At 31.9% G+C, this 19,570-nt stretch overlaps 7 protein-coding genes across 7 annotated transcripts; 3 read left to right on the top strand and 4 right to left on the bottom strand.

Moving 5' to 3' along the window:
• Nucleotides 1-130: 130 nt before the first annotated feature.
• PPL_11394 (uncharacterized protein) lies at nucleotides 131-1,992 on the top strand (the record flags this gene model as incomplete). Its single annotated transcript, XM_020582149.1, has 3 exons — nucleotides 131-141; nucleotides 401-501; nucleotides 752-1,992. The coding sequence occupies 3 exons, from the start codon at nucleotides 131-133 to the stop codon at nucleotides 1,990-1,992; spliced, it is 1,353 nt and encodes a 450-aa protein (XP_020427452.1).
• Nucleotides 1,993-2,309: 317 nt separating this feature from the next.
• PPL_11393 (uncharacterized protein) lies at nucleotides 2,310-4,146 on the bottom strand (the record flags this gene model as incomplete). Its single annotated transcript, XM_020582148.1, has 5 exons — nucleotides 2,310-2,516; nucleotides 2,781-3,265; nucleotides 3,349-3,562; nucleotides 3,643-3,905; nucleotides 3,993-4,146. 5 exons carry the CDS (start codon nucleotides 4,144-4,146, stop codon nucleotides 2,310-2,312), a joined length of 1,323 nt encoding a protein of 440 aa, XP_020427451.1.
• Nucleotides 4,147-5,016: 870 nt separating this feature from the next.
• On the bottom strand, nucleotides 5,017-6,142 carry PPL_11392 (uncharacterized protein; the record flags this gene model as incomplete). The annotated part of the gene is made up of 3 exons (XM_020582147.1): nucleotides 5,017-5,092; nucleotides 5,465-5,645; nucleotides 6,037-6,142. The coding sequence occupies 3 exons, from the start codon at nucleotides 6,140-6,142 to the stop codon at nucleotides 5,017-5,019; spliced, it is 363 nt and encodes a 120-aa protein (XP_020427450.1).
• A 418-nt stretch (nucleotides 6,143-6,560) lies between these two features.
• PPL_11391 (pyridoxine/pyridoxamine 5'-phosphate oxidase) lies at nucleotides 6,561-11,107 on the top strand (the record flags this gene model as incomplete). The annotated part of the gene is made up of 8 exons (XM_020582146.1): nucleotides 6,561-6,674; nucleotides 7,676-7,990; nucleotides 8,092-8,548; nucleotides 8,924-8,958; nucleotides 9,022-9,048; nucleotides 9,086-9,116; nucleotides 9,250-10,987; nucleotides 11,098-11,107. 8 exons carry the CDS (start codon nucleotides 6,561-6,563, stop codon nucleotides 11,105-11,107), a joined length of 2,727 nt encoding a protein of 908 aa, XP_020427449.1.
• A 219-nt stretch (nucleotides 11,108-11,326) lies between these two features.
• Nucleotides 11,327-14,550, bottom strand: xrcc3 (AAA ATPase domain-containing protein; the record flags this gene model as incomplete). The annotated part of the gene is made up of 3 exons (XM_020582145.1): nucleotides 11,327-13,033; nucleotides 13,240-13,474; nucleotides 13,511-14,550. The coding sequence occupies 3 exons, from the start codon at nucleotides 14,548-14,550 to the stop codon at nucleotides 11,327-11,329; spliced, it is 2,982 nt and encodes a 993-aa protein (XP_020427448.1).
• Nucleotides 14,551-14,847: 297 nt separating this feature from the next.
• PPL_11389 (uncharacterized protein) lies at nucleotides 14,848-16,362 on the top strand (the record flags this gene model as incomplete). The annotated part of the gene is made up of 1 exon (XM_020582144.1): nucleotides 14,848-16,362. The coding sequence occupies one exon, from the start codon at nucleotides 14,848-14,850 to the stop codon at nucleotides 16,360-16,362; it is 1,515 nt and encodes a 504-aa protein (XP_020427447.1).
• A 184-nt stretch (nucleotides 16,363-16,546) lies between these two features.
• On the bottom strand, nucleotides 16,547-19,229 carry PPL_11388 (uncharacterized protein; the record flags this gene model as incomplete). Its single annotated transcript, XM_020582143.1, has 4 exons — nucleotides 16,547-17,480; nucleotides 17,553-18,496; nucleotides 18,565-18,849; nucleotides 18,933-19,229. 4 exons carry the CDS (start codon nucleotides 19,227-19,229, stop codon nucleotides 16,547-16,549), a joined length of 2,460 nt encoding a protein of 819 aa, XP_020427446.1.
• Between the last annotated feature and the right edge of the window lie 341 nt (nucleotides 19,230-19,570).

Here is a 19,570-nt window from a genome sequence, read left to right as displayed (position 1 = left end):
TTATTATTTTATATTTATGAACTAAAAGTTTAATCTGAAATTGAGATATGAAGTTACTTTGTAGCAGTTTGATTGTTCAGCAAAAACTTAAAAATCTATAACAATAATGAATGATGTTTGATATAAATAAATGGTAATGAGGTGTATTGAACATCACCTATTTCAATCTTAATTTCTTTTTTTCTTTAGACATGGTGAGATCTACAATAACATTTAACAATTTATTCCTATCCAATTTTGATTTATAAATTTATTTTCTGAAAAATTTCGAAAAAATAAGGCTTATATCACAATATATTTTGTATCATATAACAATGCTCAATCAATCTTAAAGAGAGATGAGGGATACAATTAATAAAAACAACAATATAGCTATAAATCTACCAATTCTTTTAATAAGTAAAATAATAAGAGAGTTAGACAATGACTTGGAGAGAATTTGTTTCAGTTTAGTCTGTAAGAGATGGTTCGATCAAAGAGATAAATATCTTTGGTTCAACTGTAAATCATTAAAGAAATCAAACATGAATCATTTTTACAATGAAAAGAATCGATTATTTTCGTTGAATTCATTCAAACCTCAATTTAAGAGATCTCTCATATCGAAAACCAATTGTGTTCTGCAAATTTGTTATACATATACCTATCCCAATAGAGAAAAAAAGTCCGACACCCTCATTTCTATCGGTAAATATCTTGATTCATTCATGTTTATAAGATACTGATAAGATTACTAACATTATCAAACTAGGTGATCTTGAATGTCGTCAAATTGAACCATCCTACACTAAAATGATATCAGATACAAATATGAATGATAGAGCACTCAAAAAGATAAGTCAATCCAACATCTATTCGTTGAAGGTAATAAGCACTTCAATGTCAACCGCTAGAATCAAAACTCTGTCGAATATCAAAGAGATTACATCGCCCAATCGCATCAAAGAATCATATCTTCCTGAACGACTCGAAAAATTGAAATATACCAATCCTATTGGTACACTTGATGTTCCTCAGCTACCCAGAACACTCAAAGTTCTAAAGGTACATGGTATTACACAACAAATTGATGTTGGCACTTTCCCACCTAATCTTGAGGGATTGGTGTTTGTTTCTGACACAAAATCTTTGGAATCATCAGACACAACAGCACAACTTCCTTTAACATTGAAAAATGTTTCAATATCAACGTGCTGGTTGCAAAACATCAGAGATTTGAAATCGATTGAAACTCTAAGTTTGGTAGCTGTCGATGGCTATTCCATTAAAGCAGGTGACATTCCATCATATATCACACATCTTACTCTTTTAAATCCTGGCACACCAAAAACGATCACACCAGAACTCATACCCAAAGATATTAAATATTTGAAATTGGAATCGAAAATTAAATTCAAGACCAATTTCTTTTCTGGTTTCGAGCAACTGGAGACTTTGGATCTCTCTTTGCTGGAGGATTACAGCTCAAATATTGGAGAACTACCACGCAATCTCGTTAAACTTTGTTTGCCAAATAATTTGAGCAAACCAATTAATCAAATTATGGCACTACCAGATAGTTTACAGCATTTGGATATGAATAACCACTACAAGCACAAAGTAATTGGTCTACCGCAATCACTGAAATCCATTGTCCTTGGTAACAATTCAATTATACAACCAAGATCTATACCTCGATCAGTGGAGACAGTTTACTTCACGAATGATTGTAAATTGATTATTCCTGAAGAATGGCCACCATCAACAAGATCTATTTACATCAACGATGCCATTGTCCCAACATACATACCAAAAACAGTAAACACCATTACATTCAATATCGATAGCAACAAATCCAACCACAGAACATTCCACCTTAGAAGATTATCAGAGAAATCATTCATTGTTTATGCGACTAATACTCCTAAATTCATTGCGTTCATTGTTCAAGATCTATTAGGTTCACGACTTCGATTTCAAGAATTATTAATTAATTCTGGCTCAATAAAATGAAAAGTAATTTAAGATCACGACTTTTTTCTATTTATATTTATTCTTGTTAAATGATCGTGGGATACAGACAATAGAGTGTATGGCAATGAATATTAGTATGGATTTCAATTTTGAAAATTGTGATGATATTAGACTACTCCATTGAAGTTATAGTTCTTTAAATAAATGAAAAAAATGGAATACAGGTAAAGCTAGTCGCACGTGTTGTTTTGATTTAAAATTACAAAACATACTTTCAAAAAAAATCATCATCAGATATGTATCTGAAAAAAATTGTGTTGTCCTTGGTTGTATTATTTAAGTCTTCAATAGTTTATTTAAGATATAATTACTGAATTAATTGGTTCATATTCCTCATCACCGATATTGTTGATATTTGGTTGATGTTGATCTGCAACCTCTTCATCTTGAATAGTACCAAGGTTTTCCTCTTTCTCAACGATTTGCTCGGGTGGATTGTCCATGCCAGCGGTGGAGTATGGTGAGTCAAGTGATTCGTTGAGTGGTGCTTTCATATCCAAGTACTTCAGTACCAAGAGCAATACTATGGCCAACATCGAACAGAACGTAAGGAACCAAAGTGGAATATAATAGCTATTGGTTCTTCGTTTGATGGTATCGAGAATCGGTGGGAAAATGAAGATATTGAGGTTATAGCTGGTACAGATGATTCCGTAGGCTGTTCCTACAATCGATATTTCCACTAGCAGAGGAACACAGCTCATCAGGGTGGTATTCAACAATGCGAATCCAACACCACAAAGCAGGATCCATGGAAGTGGGAATACTTCGGTTACATTCAAAAAGAAAGTTCCCAAGCCAAGCAGGATACAAGCTAAAATCATCAACTGGATCTTTCTGCCACGAACACGTTGAATAAACATTCCGGTAAACATTGGTAAGATTCCATTGACCATAGCTTCCGATGCCATGATGAGTGCTGCTTTCGATTCGTCGTAACCAAATTTGTGCTCCAACACATCGGTACCGATGATAGCCAAACCAAACATGGTGTAGAAAGAAATGAAACATATCAGTGCCAATAACCAGAATCTCTTTGATAAACGTTTAGACATATCTTTAACCTCGGAAAGTTTGTACACGAAAATCTCCCATTTCGATTGGATTGCACCCTGAACATGTTGTTCTCCATTCAATGAAATGGTTGGACTTTCATTATCTGGATCTTGTAAATCTCTATCTTCACTCATCATCGAAACCTCACTATTTATATGTTTTAATGAAACTGCACTTGCACTTCTATCAATTTGATCTATATAATTATTATTAGAATTCAAAATATTAATATTTGATGTGGACGGTAAACAAACAAACTATCAATAATATTATACATACCTGACCATTTTAATCTCTCTCTAAATTTACATAAAACTAAATTCAATATAAATTCCAGGATGAAGACAGCAGCCACTAACCATAAAGCTGGTCTGAATCCCCAGATGGAATTGATGGTTGGTAATGCTAACATAGCTGTTAAATTTCCCCAATAGAACCAACATGCCAAGAAACCCATACAAATTGGAACTTCTCTTGGTGAATAAAACAATGGCTATTTAACAGATAAAAACTAAATTAGTATTTTAATGAAAAAGCAAGTGATTATTTTCTTTGTTATCATATGATATTTACAATCATTGTTGTTGCGCATGCCAAAAGAGTTTCACCACCCATACCAAGAAGGAAACGACCGACCATCATCAAATTAAAATGTGGCATCGAAAGCACTGTGAAAATCGATGAGAATGCTGCGATTCCACAAAAAATAATACTGATGATATCGGTTCCCAAAATATCGATTAGAATTCCACCCACAATAATCATTATCAGATTTGGGAGTGAATATACTGAAAATAAGAGTCCATATTGTTCCTCTGATATTTTTAATTCCTTAACTAAAATAAATAAAATAGATGAAAATAATTACAATTGTTAGAAATATAACATACTTTTTGAGAAAAACAATTGTTTAAACAACTTACAATAGGTTTGTGATAATGCAACCGGTGTTGAATAGGAAAGTTGTAATCCATATCCAAGATTGGCAATTAAAAACATAACAACACACTTTTTGATGGTATTCTTTGAAATTCCAAGAAAAGTAGTTGATTTGTTTTGATTTGGTAAAGCCCCCATTCTTTTCAATATTTATTATATATATATATATTTATAATATTTTAAAAATACTCTGGATTTGTGTAATAGTTGATGAAAATTTATAACTATCTATATTTACTGTTGTTGTTATTTCTTTTTCTAAATAATATATATATAAAATAAATTTTGTATAATTTATATAATTATTTATTACATTGATTTCCCTATAGAGTTAAAAAGTTATAAAATAATAAATAAATAAATAAAACCTAACGTTAATAATAATTCAATAATAATACTATTATATTTATATATCTTTATGATTGTTGATTGATTGTGTAAAGATTTGTAGATTGACGAACTGATTTTTTTAGTCGTAAATATTATGTTCAACCAAAAAAAATCATTTCATTTTGATTTTATTTTAATTTATTGTTTTTTTTTCTTCATCTTATCTTAATTTTTGTTGGTCCACCGACCTTTTTTTTAAAAAATCATCAAATCAACAAACCACTCATCCAATCAACTTTATGTCGTTGGGCATTAATTAAATTCTCTGAATTGTCAATTAGAACTGTAGAAAAAAAACATACCTTTATTTAAAAGTGAATTGTAAACAGAGTAATGACTAAAATTTTTACTTTTAAAAATAACCTAATTTGGTAATATAAATAAAATAAATGTATATACAGAGTACAGATAAATAAAAAATCTAATTTCTATTTGCCTGTTTATTGAAATGTATAAATTTGTAAAACAGTCTAATCGGTTTTTTCACTTTTAACCTGTTAAATCATTTCGCTAAATCATTAAGAGTTCGGGTTTTTACAAAAAAAAAAAAAATCAAAAAAAAAAAAAATCAAAAATACTTAAATTTAACACATTACCAGCCTCCACCCGTGATAAGTTTTAATCACAAACGTCCTTTTTTAGTAAATTGTTTGCAACATCTGAAAAAGTGAAAAAGAAAAGTATAAAGGCACAACTGGTAATAATTAAGCTGTGCACAGAGAAACATGTTCAAACCTGAAAAAATTTGAACTTGTTGAAAAAATTTGATATATAAATATTAAGAAATAAAAAAAAACTTTCTAGTCTTGTCTTTTTTGTTTTATTTATTATAAACAAAAAGGGAATAAATAAAGATCACATAATTACTTCATCTAGAAAAAGTACTATATGAACTCTATGAAAGATTGTTTTTAAAAGTTTTTTTTTATTTTATTATTATTTCATCATACATATTAAGGTGATAGAGTATAATTAATTTTTTTATATATTATATTATAGTGATTTGATAATATTATTATTGGGTTTTTTTTATAACTAAATTAAATTATTAATTTACTAAATTTACTCTGATTTGGTGTACAAGTGAGCCAAGGTCTTGGTTCTCTTTGTCTTCATGTATGGGTAGATGACATCTTGGTGGTCGTGGTGCATGTTGATGGCACAGTTGAGACCGTAACCAACAGCGAAAACTGAAGCGTAATTGATGAACTTGGCAGTTGGGTCACCAGTGAGTGGGTTCAAGAATTCTATATAATTAAAATTTAACAAATATATATATCGATATTAGTATTTTCAAAATTCAACGTCGATTGTCATTCATCATCTACCACTATAATCATTGTCAAATCTTATCAACCGTTCAACAAGTCAGAGTCATTATTCCAATTATTGTTGTTGTTGTTTCTTTGGTTTCCTGTCTTTTATCTACCTAAATTGCTGTTCTGTTTCTATTCTCTTCTAGCAGTTGGAATTGAATTTCTATCTATTTATCTATCTATTCTATTCTATTCAATTTGAATTGATTCTTTGTTGTTGATAACCAACTAGCTAGCTAACTACTTGTAGATTTGATTTGATTTGATTTGATTATATTTGGTATATCATGATTGCTAACAACTACTGATCATTTTAACCTACCGATGAGTTTACCAGCTGGTGAGGCAGTGGTGCTGGAGGCTTCAGCGATGGCTGGGAGTTCGGAAACGAAGAGTTGTTTGAAAGCAACGAGGAATCTAGCGCTCATTTTATCTAAAAGTTATTTTACAATATTATTGTGTTAATCACTTGTTTTTCTATTTTTCTTTATTTTATCTTTATCATTGTTATCATCATCATCATCTTCAATCACGAATTTTTATGCTACTATTTAGCTATATTTGTATCTACTTTTGTTTACTGTCCAATAAAAAACAATTTTTTATTTTTTATTTTTTATTTTTATTTTAATGCGTAACCATTTTCTGATTAATTTACATTTTTGCAATGATCTATCATTGCTAATCCTATATAGAAATATCTATTGTTAAAAGTTATAATAACAATTATAAATCTGATCTATTATCAACTGTCTATCTTCTCTATAACCTGTTTTGTTTATTTTCGCATTTTATTATTTGTTGATTTTCTGCTGCGTAACTTTTGTTTGTTTCCTATTTGATGTAATGCTATTGTTTGATCGTTGTAATGATTATGATGATGATGATGACGACTACGATAATGATGATGATGATGATAACTTTATAAATCTGCACTCTATTCTTCTTACATTAATATATGTTATTAAAAAATCGATATTTAATTATTTGACAAGAAAAATGATGTTGATTGATTATTTTTTTTTTATTTTTCAAACAAAATATTTTTTTGATTTTTTTTTAATTTTTTTTTTATTGCTGCCACAAAAATTCGATGATACGGTTGTGTGCATATTTTTCTCATCAACAAGAAGTCTTTGTGAAGTTAGTGTGGATCAAAATTTTTTCGTTTTTCAAAAAATTAATGCCCGGGCTTTGAATCCATCAAAGTCTCTCAAATAAATATTCGAAAGGGTGATACAAAAAATATCTCTTTTAAATAATTGATTAGAACAATATAAATAACCATTTACATAAAAGGATGGAGTTGTTCTTGGGTTTTTTTTAAAAAAAAAAAAACAGGTTCAAACTCTGGGCCAAATAAGGAAATTAATATGGTTTTGTTTTTTTTTTTAAAAAGAACCTCCGATTTTTTTCAGAACTTGGCAAGAAATTTAATTAAACAATACACATGAATATTAAACAAAAATTTAATTTAATTTAATTTATTAAATTATTCGTATTCTTACTTTTTAAATCATTATATAAAATCAATTAGTTATATAAAAACGAAACATAAAATAAAATTATCTATCTGTTTAATCTACCTACCATACCTGTCCCCCAATTCACCATCATAAACACACATCAAAAGAAAACACAACACGTTTAGTTCGAAAAATCTGTTTTTTCTTTTTCAAACGATTATTTTTACATTAAAATATATGTATTTTATATAAATATAATCATTTAAACAAAAAGATTAAAACAATAAAATAAAAAGAAAAAGAAAAAGATAAAAACATTTGTTTTTTTTTACCTTGATTAAATATTTTGTTTTATTACATGTAAATCATCAATAATTTAAATATATATATATATACATAATCATTCATTTTCACAAAACAATATAATCATTTATTTGTTATTCTTTTTTATTTATTTACTTTTTTTTTACATATTTATTTATTAATATAATTTAGTTAGTTATGCAAGCTAAGAATCATATTACAAGATTTGATAAACAACAACTACAACAACAACAACACAGTAATAGTAGTAATAGCAATAGTAGTAACGAGTTACATCATGAAAAGACTATGATGTCAAGCCCATTATTATCAAGTATGAGAGAGGACTATCGTCTTGGAAACCTTGAGGAGAACAGTCTCCTCGAGAGTCCATTCAAGCAATTCGATCGATGGTTCGAAGATGAAATCCTCTGGAAAAACGTATCAGAACCAAACGCAATGCATCTTTGTACCGCTACCAAAGATGGTAAACCATCAGGTAGAATTGTATGTAACTAATCAATCAACCAACCAATCAATCAATAAGAATAATACTAACCTTTATAAATCTTCAAATAAAACAAACAAACAAACAAACAAACAAATAGGTATTACTTAAATATTTCGATGAAAAAGGATTTGTATTCTTTACAAACTATAATAGTAGGAAGTCGAAGGAGTTACTCGAGAATCCCTATGCAGCGGTGACATTCTATTGGTCGCAGCGACAGATACGCATCGAGGGCACCGTTGAGAAGACTTCGCGTGAAGAGAGCGATGCCTACTTCAAGACGCGTCCAAAGCAGAGTCAGATTGGTGCATGGGTATCGGAATTCCAGAGTTCCGAGGTCACCAAACACAAGTTGACAGAAGATACCTATTTACTCGAGAAAAAGTACGAGAGCAGTGAAGTGCCACCTCCAGAGTTCTGGGGAGGCTGGCGAATCATACCGACCTCCTTTGAGTTTTGGCAAGGCAAAGGTGGAAGAATACACGACCGCATCAAATATAAACGTGAATCGATTTTGAATCTCGATGCTCAAAGTATCGATCCTATTTCACATGGTAAATGGATTACAAAGAGATTATCACCATAGTTTATCATTTATCATCATCTTATCATTGTCTATATATACATGTATATATTAATATCCTTAGTTAATGATGATTACTATTCATACTTTGTATATTATGATTATACAAAAAACAACAACAACAAATAATTATTATATATTATTTATTGTTAGATATCTTTTTTTTTTAAAAAAAAAGATAATAAAAATAGTCTAATTTTGTTTCAAATAAACTATTACACCAATCAATTAAATCGTCGATCGATCCAAGATCCAAAAACATAAAAATAAATGAATAATTAATTATTTTTTTTTTGAATGTTTAAGTTGTGTTAAAATCAATCATTGAATATCTTTTATTTTAAAGAATTCTCTTTAAAAGTCTGGAGGAACTTCAAATATGTTTGTTCAAAATCAAAATTTTGATATTGTTCACAATTGTGATTTTTTTTTTTGTTATTATAGTTAACAACAACTCCAAATGGAAGAGAAGTATTTCTATCAAATAATAAGTAATTGTATAGTTAAGGGTGAATGTCCTATATGTCATCATTCCACAAGTATGTAATTAAAAAAGGTTAAAAACAACAATCAAAACAACAAAGAAATCTTGGTTTTTGAGTTGGGATGAGAGGGTATATATCTATGGGTGATTTAATTTGATAATCTAACATCTAAAGTATATATAATTAGATCAGTTGTCGTTACTGTTACATATAAATGGATGTATCAAAAGACTATCGGTCTTTGTCGATGGGCTATCTGCTAGTGACGAAGAGACTTTAAACATTCTGTCATATCATTCAGGTCTACAACAAAGATCAGCGGGAAGTGGGATCTTAACAGACAGTTCTAATGGTAATAATAGGGTTATTAATGATGTTGGTAATGATATCACTAGTGACATGCAAAATGAAGGTGATATTGTTGTTGAAACTACCATTCTAACTTCTGACCAAATAACATTTACGTCAACCACTGCTAATGACAATGATGTCGAAATGAATGACATCCATACATCGACGACGACGACAACAATGACTACAACAACAACCACAAATAACACCAATATATCACCTGATATTAGTAGTGTTAGTATTGGTAGTAATAATAGTGAATTATTGTTACCTATGAATGTAAATACAACGACAACAAGTAATATTAATAACAACAACAGGAATAATAGACCAACAAAAAACAATAAGTTAAAGGATTCTGGAAGTAGAAATGGTACTATTAAGAAAGATGGTGATCTCCGTGCAATGACTCCTGAAGAAGTTCAGGCATTGGCAGTGACTATGGGACTATCTGTTGTAGATAAAAAGAAGCATCAGATCGTTAAGGAGATATCTCTTTTGAGAGCTCAGAGACAGTTAGAGCAACAGGAGCAACAACTTCAATTACAACAACAAATACAACCACTACAAGCACCATCCATTTCAAATACACCTAATAGTTTAGAGTCTGCATCATCTTCACTCTTCACTTCGTTAGAACAACCTATACCTATGATATTATCTTTACCTATTGAACAACAGTCGACTGATAATATTAATGATAATAGAAGAAGAAAGAATGTTAGAAATAATAATAATAATAGTGACAATAGTAATAATAATAATGGTATTAGAAATAATAGTTTAAGAAGAAATAAGAAGAATGATGCTGATGTTAGAATAATATCTAGAGATCCAAGTACAATGACATTCTCGAATTTGTTGGTGGTGAAGATTTTGAGACACATGTGCACCTATGAATTGTGGCTATCTAAACTCATATTCTTGAGATCGAGACCACTTCTCAAGAAAATATTGGATCTTTGTCTACTATCAAAGTCAATCTTTAGATTGGTATCCACTCACATCTTGCCGATCGTTCCTTTCGAGTTGACTCAACGACTAAATACCAACTTCCTAACCAAGATCGAGTATCCTTGGTGTCCTCTCAAATCAATTCAATATCTCATCTACAAGAACTACGATCCCAAATTGAAATTCGGTGAAATTCTTGGTTCCCTCGATCAAGTAGAGCAGTTGGTGTTACCACAACAGATTACAGTGGAGCAGGCAATTCCATTGTGTTCGAATACACCATCGTTGCGCAAATTAACTACTCCAAGAAAGCTGCTGATGAGCCAAGAGTTTCTTGACACTCTTCGTGTAAATTGTTCTCATTTGACTTCTCTAATTATCAACGAAGACAGCACAAACTATGAATTTAACGATCTCATGACAAAGAATCTGTTGAATTACATTGCGCGTTCCTCAGTGGTTAAAGTTCTTACGGACAGTGTGTTCGCCACCGATATCTTCCAGCAGATAAAAACAACTGTAAAGAACTCTCTGCAAATATCGTACAATTACCGTAGCGAAGCTGCCTACACCGTTCCAAACTGTACCAAGATTCTGTATTTAAATCCTCATGCTGAAAAGTTAGTTAGTGTCAACCAAATCAAACGCATCGAGGGCAATCTAAGTATTGATATAGTTGACAAAGTCAAGCAATTCCCTAGAGCTGAAATCTTGACGATCTTTTACTCAGTGCCAGCTAAGAACCTAAAAGATATTCTCATCGACATTTCCAATCAACTTCCCAACATTAGATTGATACGCCTATATCAGAATGGTACTGGAACCCTACCATTCCTAGAACAATGGATTAAAAAACCATCAGTCACTTTTAAATTCCAATTGGAATATGAAAGTGATTCATTTAACAGAATATTTAAAAGAATAAATTAATAAAAATATATAAATATAATATAGTTTTATTAAAATTTATAATCTGAACTAAAATAATCAAGTTCCAAAGATGTTTCATTATTATCATTGTTATTGTCGTTGTTGTTTTCATCAAGCCCAATAACACCTTGTGTATCGATATAGAAATGAAATGTATCGTTTGGTAAACTGGATGAAAGAATTACTTTCATCTGACGAACTGGTAACATTGATGTTGAAGTTCCACCTGGTTTCTGGATATTACGATGCGTTTTCAACATCATGATTCTAGTATTTACAAAGTGTGCCCACGATAGACCAAGCGCAGGTATGACAGCCTTGGTAGAAACTCCGCCAAATCCATTACCACCCATAGGATTAACATTACCATTGACTAAAAACGGTGAATGTTGTTGTTTACTACTTTGAAATACGGGTACCAGGGGTTTCTTTCTTCTTTTTAACGGTCTATTCGATACTACCATTAAACTATTATTATTATTATTTACAATTGCTTTACTATTATTATTATTATTATCATCATCTAAATTCAAATCTAATTCCATTGAATCATCTTCATTTTCATCTTTGTTTTCCTTATTATTGATGTTTTGTTGTGGTTGATTTTCAATATTGTTACTGTCGAAATAATCAGTCACTTGATTAATAACTACCACTGTAATACCATGTTCTTCGCTTATTAACTTTAGTTGATTGGATATCTCCCAGAGTAAATTAGTTCTCTCTATTAGATCTTTAGATTCTGTACCAAACTCTGAACGAACCAGTGCAGCGATAGAGTCGACAACAAGCAATCTAATGGTTCTCTTGAATATCAGTTCTGCAAACTGTTGTGTCAATACGGTCAATAGCTGCTGGGCAGTAGGTACTTTATGTATAATAATATTATCTTCGAATTGTATATTTAAACTATTACTGCTATTGTTATTTTCACTGTTTCTTTGCAATAGTTTTTCGATGATAGGTCGACGCTTCCCAATCATTTGCGATAGACGTTTGTGTGGGAAGTTCGACTCTGTTACGATGTAGACTGCACCACCCTCCATACCACCGAGTGAAAACGGTAGCTGTGCCTGAATACAAAGCTGAATTGCTAGCTGTGTCTTTCCACAACCCGATTCACCCACTATCTCTGTGATTCCACTCGGCATGATTCCACCTTGTAAATGACGATCCAGTACATTCGAGCCAGTCGACAGCCTAATCTTTGAAATCGGAAATGATTCAATCTCTGCTGCCGTAACCATTGTCAATAATGGTTGAACACTACCAATAGCAACATCTGCGGATGGTGTAGGCGAAGTATATAATCTATATAGCAAGGTATTCGATAGATAGTTGAGAAATACACTGATTTCCTCCGATGATTTCTCAGTCATTCTTTGTAGTTCTATCTTGTTCAACATGATGATACTCTCTACGGAGGTTAGATCGGGTCGACTCTCACGTAGCTTCAAGAGAGTACGAACCATCTCATCGGGCAAGTAGTTGGAAGTAACCGGTGGAGCTGGTGGTGGTAGTGGTAGTGCCATCATCATTCCATCTTGATTATGTTGTAATTGATGTTGAGCCAAATCATACTCTAGAAATGAATCGATACTAGCTTGATATTGATCGATAAAACATTGTATTGGAAACGAAGGTAAATTTAATATAGATCTTTGACTTCCAATACTATCTATTAAAGTTTTATAATTATAATTATTCTTATTATTATTATTATTATTATTATACATCTAAAAATAAATAAATAACAAATGATGATTAATCATCTGACTTTAATTAAAGTATTTATTAAAATTTGGAATTTCTTCGAAAATCCCCAGCTTTTTTTTTTTTTTAACATAAGATTTCAGATCGTTTTTTTTTCACAATCAGATGTATTATATCATAACTTTGATTTGTTTTATTTAAAGAGATCTTCATTTTGAAAAAAATCAACTATTTTAATTTTAGATTCATTGTCTTTAAGTTTTTTTAATGAATCTTGATCGATTTCTTCAAAAGTTAAGTTACTCAACATCCATTCTACCATTTCGAGGTGATTCAGTGCGTTGGCAACATAAAGGTATTGTGGTGTGGATATTGATGGAATTTGTAGTGCAATGCTGTTTTCAAAGAACCACTGTAGTATCTCTAGACGATTTGAATGTATTGTTTGTAATATCGTTGCGGTTCTAATTTGTTTCAAACAGTTTTGTTCAAAAATAAACTTGAGAACATCCAGACTTTTGGTGCTGATTGCACTCATCACATATGAATCAATGTTCCGCATATCGATAAGATTTTTATAGTACAACCATTTGAATATAGCGATATTCTTATTGAAGAATATCATCTTTCTTGATACTGCTGCGTCTTGTAGTTGTTGATCATCGCTTGTCGTTCGCTTTGCATAGATCCATTGAATGATATCGATACTACCATGTTGACTTGCACAATAGAGATATCTTAAATCACTGTCAGTACCCAAGTGAAATAGTGATTCAATGAGAGGTTGACCATAAAGATACTCTAAGACATGTAGTCGACCACCGAGAATTGCAGGAATATAGACATCACTGTATTCAATATCTTGTGCGCGCTGACCAATCAGCCAATCGATGATTTTCAAATTACCGTTGTACGCAGCGAAATCAAAGACAGTCGAACCTTTTCTCGTTGATCTCCTTACATTTCCTTTGGTAGTTATTCCTTCGGGAAACATAGTTTGGTCATTCATTATGCCAACCATTTTCTCTACGATATCCAATCGATCGGTCAACGGAGAGACTGCCATTGCATAGTAGTAGTCCCATTGATCGTTCATCTCGCCTATCGTCATTAGATGGTCGATAACATCCAGTCTTGCATAGAGAGTTGCATAGGTAAGCATATCGGCATGTTCTATTGTTACATTGACAGCTCGATCCACAAGTGTCTGGTTGATCACTTTGACATCCCATTTCAATTGATGCAACAAAAACAGGAGAACCTCGATACTCCCACCACGAATAGTATTGATCATCACCACCCAATTAGGAGTACCTTCATTATTTGTCTTGTATGATTGTTCCAATAACTCTAAATAGCCATTGCCAGCTAAAGCAGGTTTATTCACCACCAATTCATTCCATTTGTATACCTTTACTGTATCTCTAATTTGTTTCTGATAAAACTGAACTATTTGTTGATTTATTTTATAAACTTCATTGAATATATGATTTCTTAGAACAACATTATTAAAAACACATTTAAATTTATCTATATTCATTGTTTTTATTTACATGTACAAATACCATCACTATCATTGAAAAAAATTAATTTTAACACAGCACGATAGTTTGTTTATTTATAATTTTTTGGTGATCGATGCAGCGAACAACAAATGATTGACAAAATGGAGATCCAAAAAAACTAATATTTTAGTTTTTTTTTATTTTCTTTTTATTTGTATTATTTTTTTGTTTTTTTTAAAGTATTTAATAACATATGTTAGTTTGTTTTTTGTTTAAAAAAAATGATCTCCTCAACATTCATTTTATTATATAAATAAATCATAAAACAGACAATGAATATAAATAATACTTCAACAATTAAAACAGAAACTACAACGACTACAACTACAACAACAACAACAACAACAACCACGACTACAACAACAACATCTACAGCTGTAGTAAATACCTCTGATGATATTGATGCTGTAGATAGTCAAGTCAAATCTAATAGATCATCTGCAAGAAAAAAGAAATCCAGTCAATTGAAAACAATAGATTTCAATTCAAGTAAAGATGAATTATTAGTGTTAAAGAAAGATCAACTCTTTCAGATATGCCAAGATAACAAGATCAAAGTTAACAAATCAGCGAGTAAACTACAGCTTGTAGACTCGATTGTAGAGGGTCGAGATGTTCAGAGACAACTAAAAAAGCTATTGGTTGACGACAATCCTGCATCGCAATTCCACCGTGGTCATGTCGAATACAATCTACCGGTGCTCATCATCCTGAAGATCTTCCGATACTCTTGGCAGATTTCAACCACTCATTGCACTCCATTGTTTTCGTACTGCAATGCACTCATACTGACACAGATCAACAAACAATTCTTTGGTTTAGTCAGTCGTATGTTTGACAATGTCTATTTGAAACAACGAGTCACCTCTAAATCCAAAGGTTACAAAAAGAATGGAAAATGGCAATATTCCGTTACCACTTATGATCCTCAAGTCAATAGACTCACCAATACATGGTGTCCAATCAAGAATATAGTCAAACTCAAAGTAAATCATTGTATGTTTGGTCTGTTGATGAAAAAAGAATCGGTTCACCTCCAACATATTCTCTCGTCGGTTGAAAAGCTACATATCGAATGGGATCGAGCATCATCTACTGAATTTGCATCTACCGTCTTCAAGAATATGGCATTCATAGTGTCCAAGCTTCGTTACTTAAAGTGTCAGATCGGAATTGATAGCAAAAACTACCGACAGATTGCAAAGATTAAGACACTAAAGAAAGTGACATTCACCTATAGATCTGACAATCTTGAGCGAATTCTGTTCAGCAACCTTCCTTCACTTGAACAAATCAATATTGTACTCTTGGATATCAACTTGATTCCAAAGGAATCGAGAAGTTCAATCAAAGAACTTGGCTTTGTCAATCTCAACGAAAAAGTTCATCGTAATATGGATTTCCCGAATTTACAAAAGATATCGTTTGCAGAGCTGTCAAACAAAGATTTGTTTACACATTTCAACCCTGCTACTTTCAACATCACTCATCTATCGGCATACTTGAAGTATGATACTCATCTCTGGTTTGAAGTGATCGGTTTATTGAAAAACTTAATCGTAGTTGAGGATCAAACCATTCATCATGATAAGAAATGTGGGGAATCTATCTGTGAAAACTACATTAAAGTTGATTGTCCATCATCACTGTCAAGATTCATTATTCACACAAATAACAATAACTTTGATGCCACCAATCATTTTCTTCAAATAGGATTGCAATATTCATACTACTCTTCAAACTATCAAACTTTTACTCGTTCCAGAAAACTAGTTTATCACGTTTAAACGTTATACTAAAAAATTGTAAATAAAGTAAAGAACTATTATAAGTGATTGGGATATAGAATCAATAGTTGAAGATACAACAGATCAATATCAGAGCAATTCTTTAATGACGATAAATATTGCCAAGAGGCTCAGCATCGATTACAATATAGACAATAAATCATTTCTTTTTATTTATAAATTTTCAATTTAAATATAGATTCAATTGTTGATTTCCAACTGCAACTACGAATTGTCCTTGCTCTACTGTGATTTCGTTGTCTTGACCAATGAATGAGAAGTCATATGGTGATAGGACAACTTGAACTACTACACTATCACCTGGGTTCAATTGAATCTTTTGGAATCGTTTCAACATTTTCATCTCTGGCGTAACCGAAGCATAGAGATCACTAAGATAGAAGAGAACTGCTTCTTTTCCTGCTACTTTTCCTGTGTTTTCAACTGTTACCTGAACTGAAATATATTCACCAAGAGTTGCATTATACGAATTTTGTCCACTGACTGCAGTACCATTGCATTGTACATTGCTGTAGCTGAAAGTGGTATAACTAAGTCCATCTCCAAAAGAGAACAATGGGTTGTGGAATCCATACATACTGTATTTATAGTAATATGGTGAAATGTCTCCAGTGGTAGCAGGGTAGGTTATCGATAGACGTCCAGATGGATTGATATCACCAAAGAGAATACCAGCCAATGGATTTCCAGCTTGTGGACCTGGTAGATATGCCATAATGACAGCATCCACTAAACTAATGAGACTTGGTGGTAACACTCTTGGACGTGCCTCCATTAAAACAAGGATAACTGGACCTTTAGCATTCTGTACCATTAGAGTTAGAAGCTCAACCGAAGCTGGATCCATTGCAAGATCATTAATGTCACCAGGTGTTTCAGCCTCTGGAAGTTCTCCCATAACAACAACGACTGCATCCGCCTCTAAACTTGCAAGATAAGCCTCAGTATACAATGTATCATTGGCAACTCCATAAATATTTCCTTGTTTGAAAACTACATTGGTAGGAGTGTTATTGAAATAATTTTGAATTCCTTGTAATACTGTTACACCATTAGGTACTTCCCAATCAGCTGCAACACCTTGCCAATGAACCGACCTTTAATTTTAAGATATATTATTAATATTTTGATAAATGAAATATTCGGTTATTATTCTTATTAAAACTTACCATCCACCACATTGGTTTGCAATAGAATTGGAACTTGGTCCAGTTACCAAAATATTTTTGATAAGCGATGGATTGAGCGGTAATGCATTGTTATTGTTTTGGAGTAAAGTAATCGATTCGGCAATGATCGATTCAGCGGTCTGTCTATCATTTTCACTTCCAATGGTTGCAAGGTACTGATTATTAGGGTCTGGGAATGGAGTATCAAACAAACCGACAGAGTATTTCAAATTGAGAATTCTTCGAACCGATTCATCGATTCTGGATTCTGGAACAATGTTGTCAGTTACCAACTGGTATAGGATGGTAGGGAAGCTGAAATCGTCAGGAACCATCGACATATCGACACCGGCATTCAAAGCATAGATGATAGCTTCCTCCATAGAATCGGTAAGATGATGGAACTCCACTAATTTCTCAATGTCTTGCCAATCGGTGACAATGACACCGTCGAATCCGAAATCACCACGCAATATATCCTCGACATACTTCTCAGAGGCATGCATTGGAACACCGTTCACCTCACCAGAGTTCAACATGACCGATCCGGCGCCACTCATAATCGCTTCGTAGAACGACGGTAGGAAGTAGCGACGCAACATTCTCTCTGGAATCCAAGCGGGTGTTCTATCTTTTCCATTGACCGGATTGGAGTAGCCCATGTAATGCTTCAGTGTCGATACAACATATGGCATCGTTACATTCTCATAGAGTGGATAAATACCACCCTGGAGACCTTGGACACTTCCAACACCACCGATTTGTGAACCGAGATAAGGATCTTCACCGAAAGTCTCATAAGTACGAGACCAGAGAGGTTGCATAGCTACACCAAGAACAGGTGAGAAAATCCATCGGAATCCAACGGCAGCAGAGTCTTTAGCTGAAATTTGATTGGCTGTTTTAGCCAAATCAGGATTAAATGTTGCAGCTAATCCAGTATTCTATATTTACCAAAAAAATTGTTAGTCAATCGAATAATACCATCAAGCTTTAATAAATTCATTCATACGTGTGGAAACATTGTAGCACCATGAACATAGTTGGCGCCATGCACGGAATCCATACCGTAAATCATTGGTACTTTCGAAGGACTGTTAGCCAATGTGATGTTCTGGATAGTTGTAAGTATATTGATCCAGTCCGATGGATTAACATAATGGATGTTACCATCGATTACACCGTTGGCAGTAGGTGAATTCAAGAATGATCCAACGAAATATTGTGAAGAGATTTGATTCAAGTAATTTGTATTGATACTTAATGAATCTGGTTCTAATAGAATATCTACATCAATCTAAAAATGATAATAATAATAAAAGAATGAATAAGAAGTAGATTATCAATTTAAATTGTAATTTATAATTTGTTACAACATACTTGAGTCATTTGACCAATTTTCTCTTTCAATGAAAGAGTTGCTAATAATCTATCTACAAAACCATCTCTGTCTTGAATGTATTGTTTTTGTCTATCGGTAAGATCCTTGTTTTTTAAAGAGGGTTGCTTCAACTTTAGAACTTTTCTACTTAATAGTGATTTATAATTTTGATGATTATTAATATCATTTTGACTATTAAGATCTTGAACCACTACTTTTCTAGCATCAATAGTCAACGTTGATAAAATTACAAATAAATACAACACAACAATTGTAAATGAATAATATATTTTCATTTTAGTTGTTGTATTTATGTGAATGGAATGAATGAACTTTACTAAAACACCTACATATTTGATATTTATATTCAATATAAAACGGTTAATAGATATTTTTAAAAGTCTGAACCTATTGTTTTATTAAATTAAATCAAATTGAATACCAGTATTACTAAAATCAATGGGTATCAAAACAAATCAAAAAAAAAAAATCAATATTCCCGATGTTGTTTTTTAACACCCGAAACTGGAGATATTTTTAATTTTCATTTCTCAAAAAAAAAATACTTATACCAAAATTGTTAATAAAGATTATTATTTGATTTATATAACTTTTTCAAATAATATAATATTATATA

Source organism: Heterostelium album, assembly GCF_000004825.1.
Source record: "Heterostelium album PN500 unplaced genomic scaffold PPL_scaffold13, whole genome shotgun sequence".
NCBI lineage: Eukaryota > Evosea > Eumycetozoa > Acytosteliales > Acytosteliaceae > Heterostelium > Heterostelium album.
Note: the sequence above shows the minus strand (reverse complement) of the source record. Positions and strands in the feature narration are given on the sequence as shown.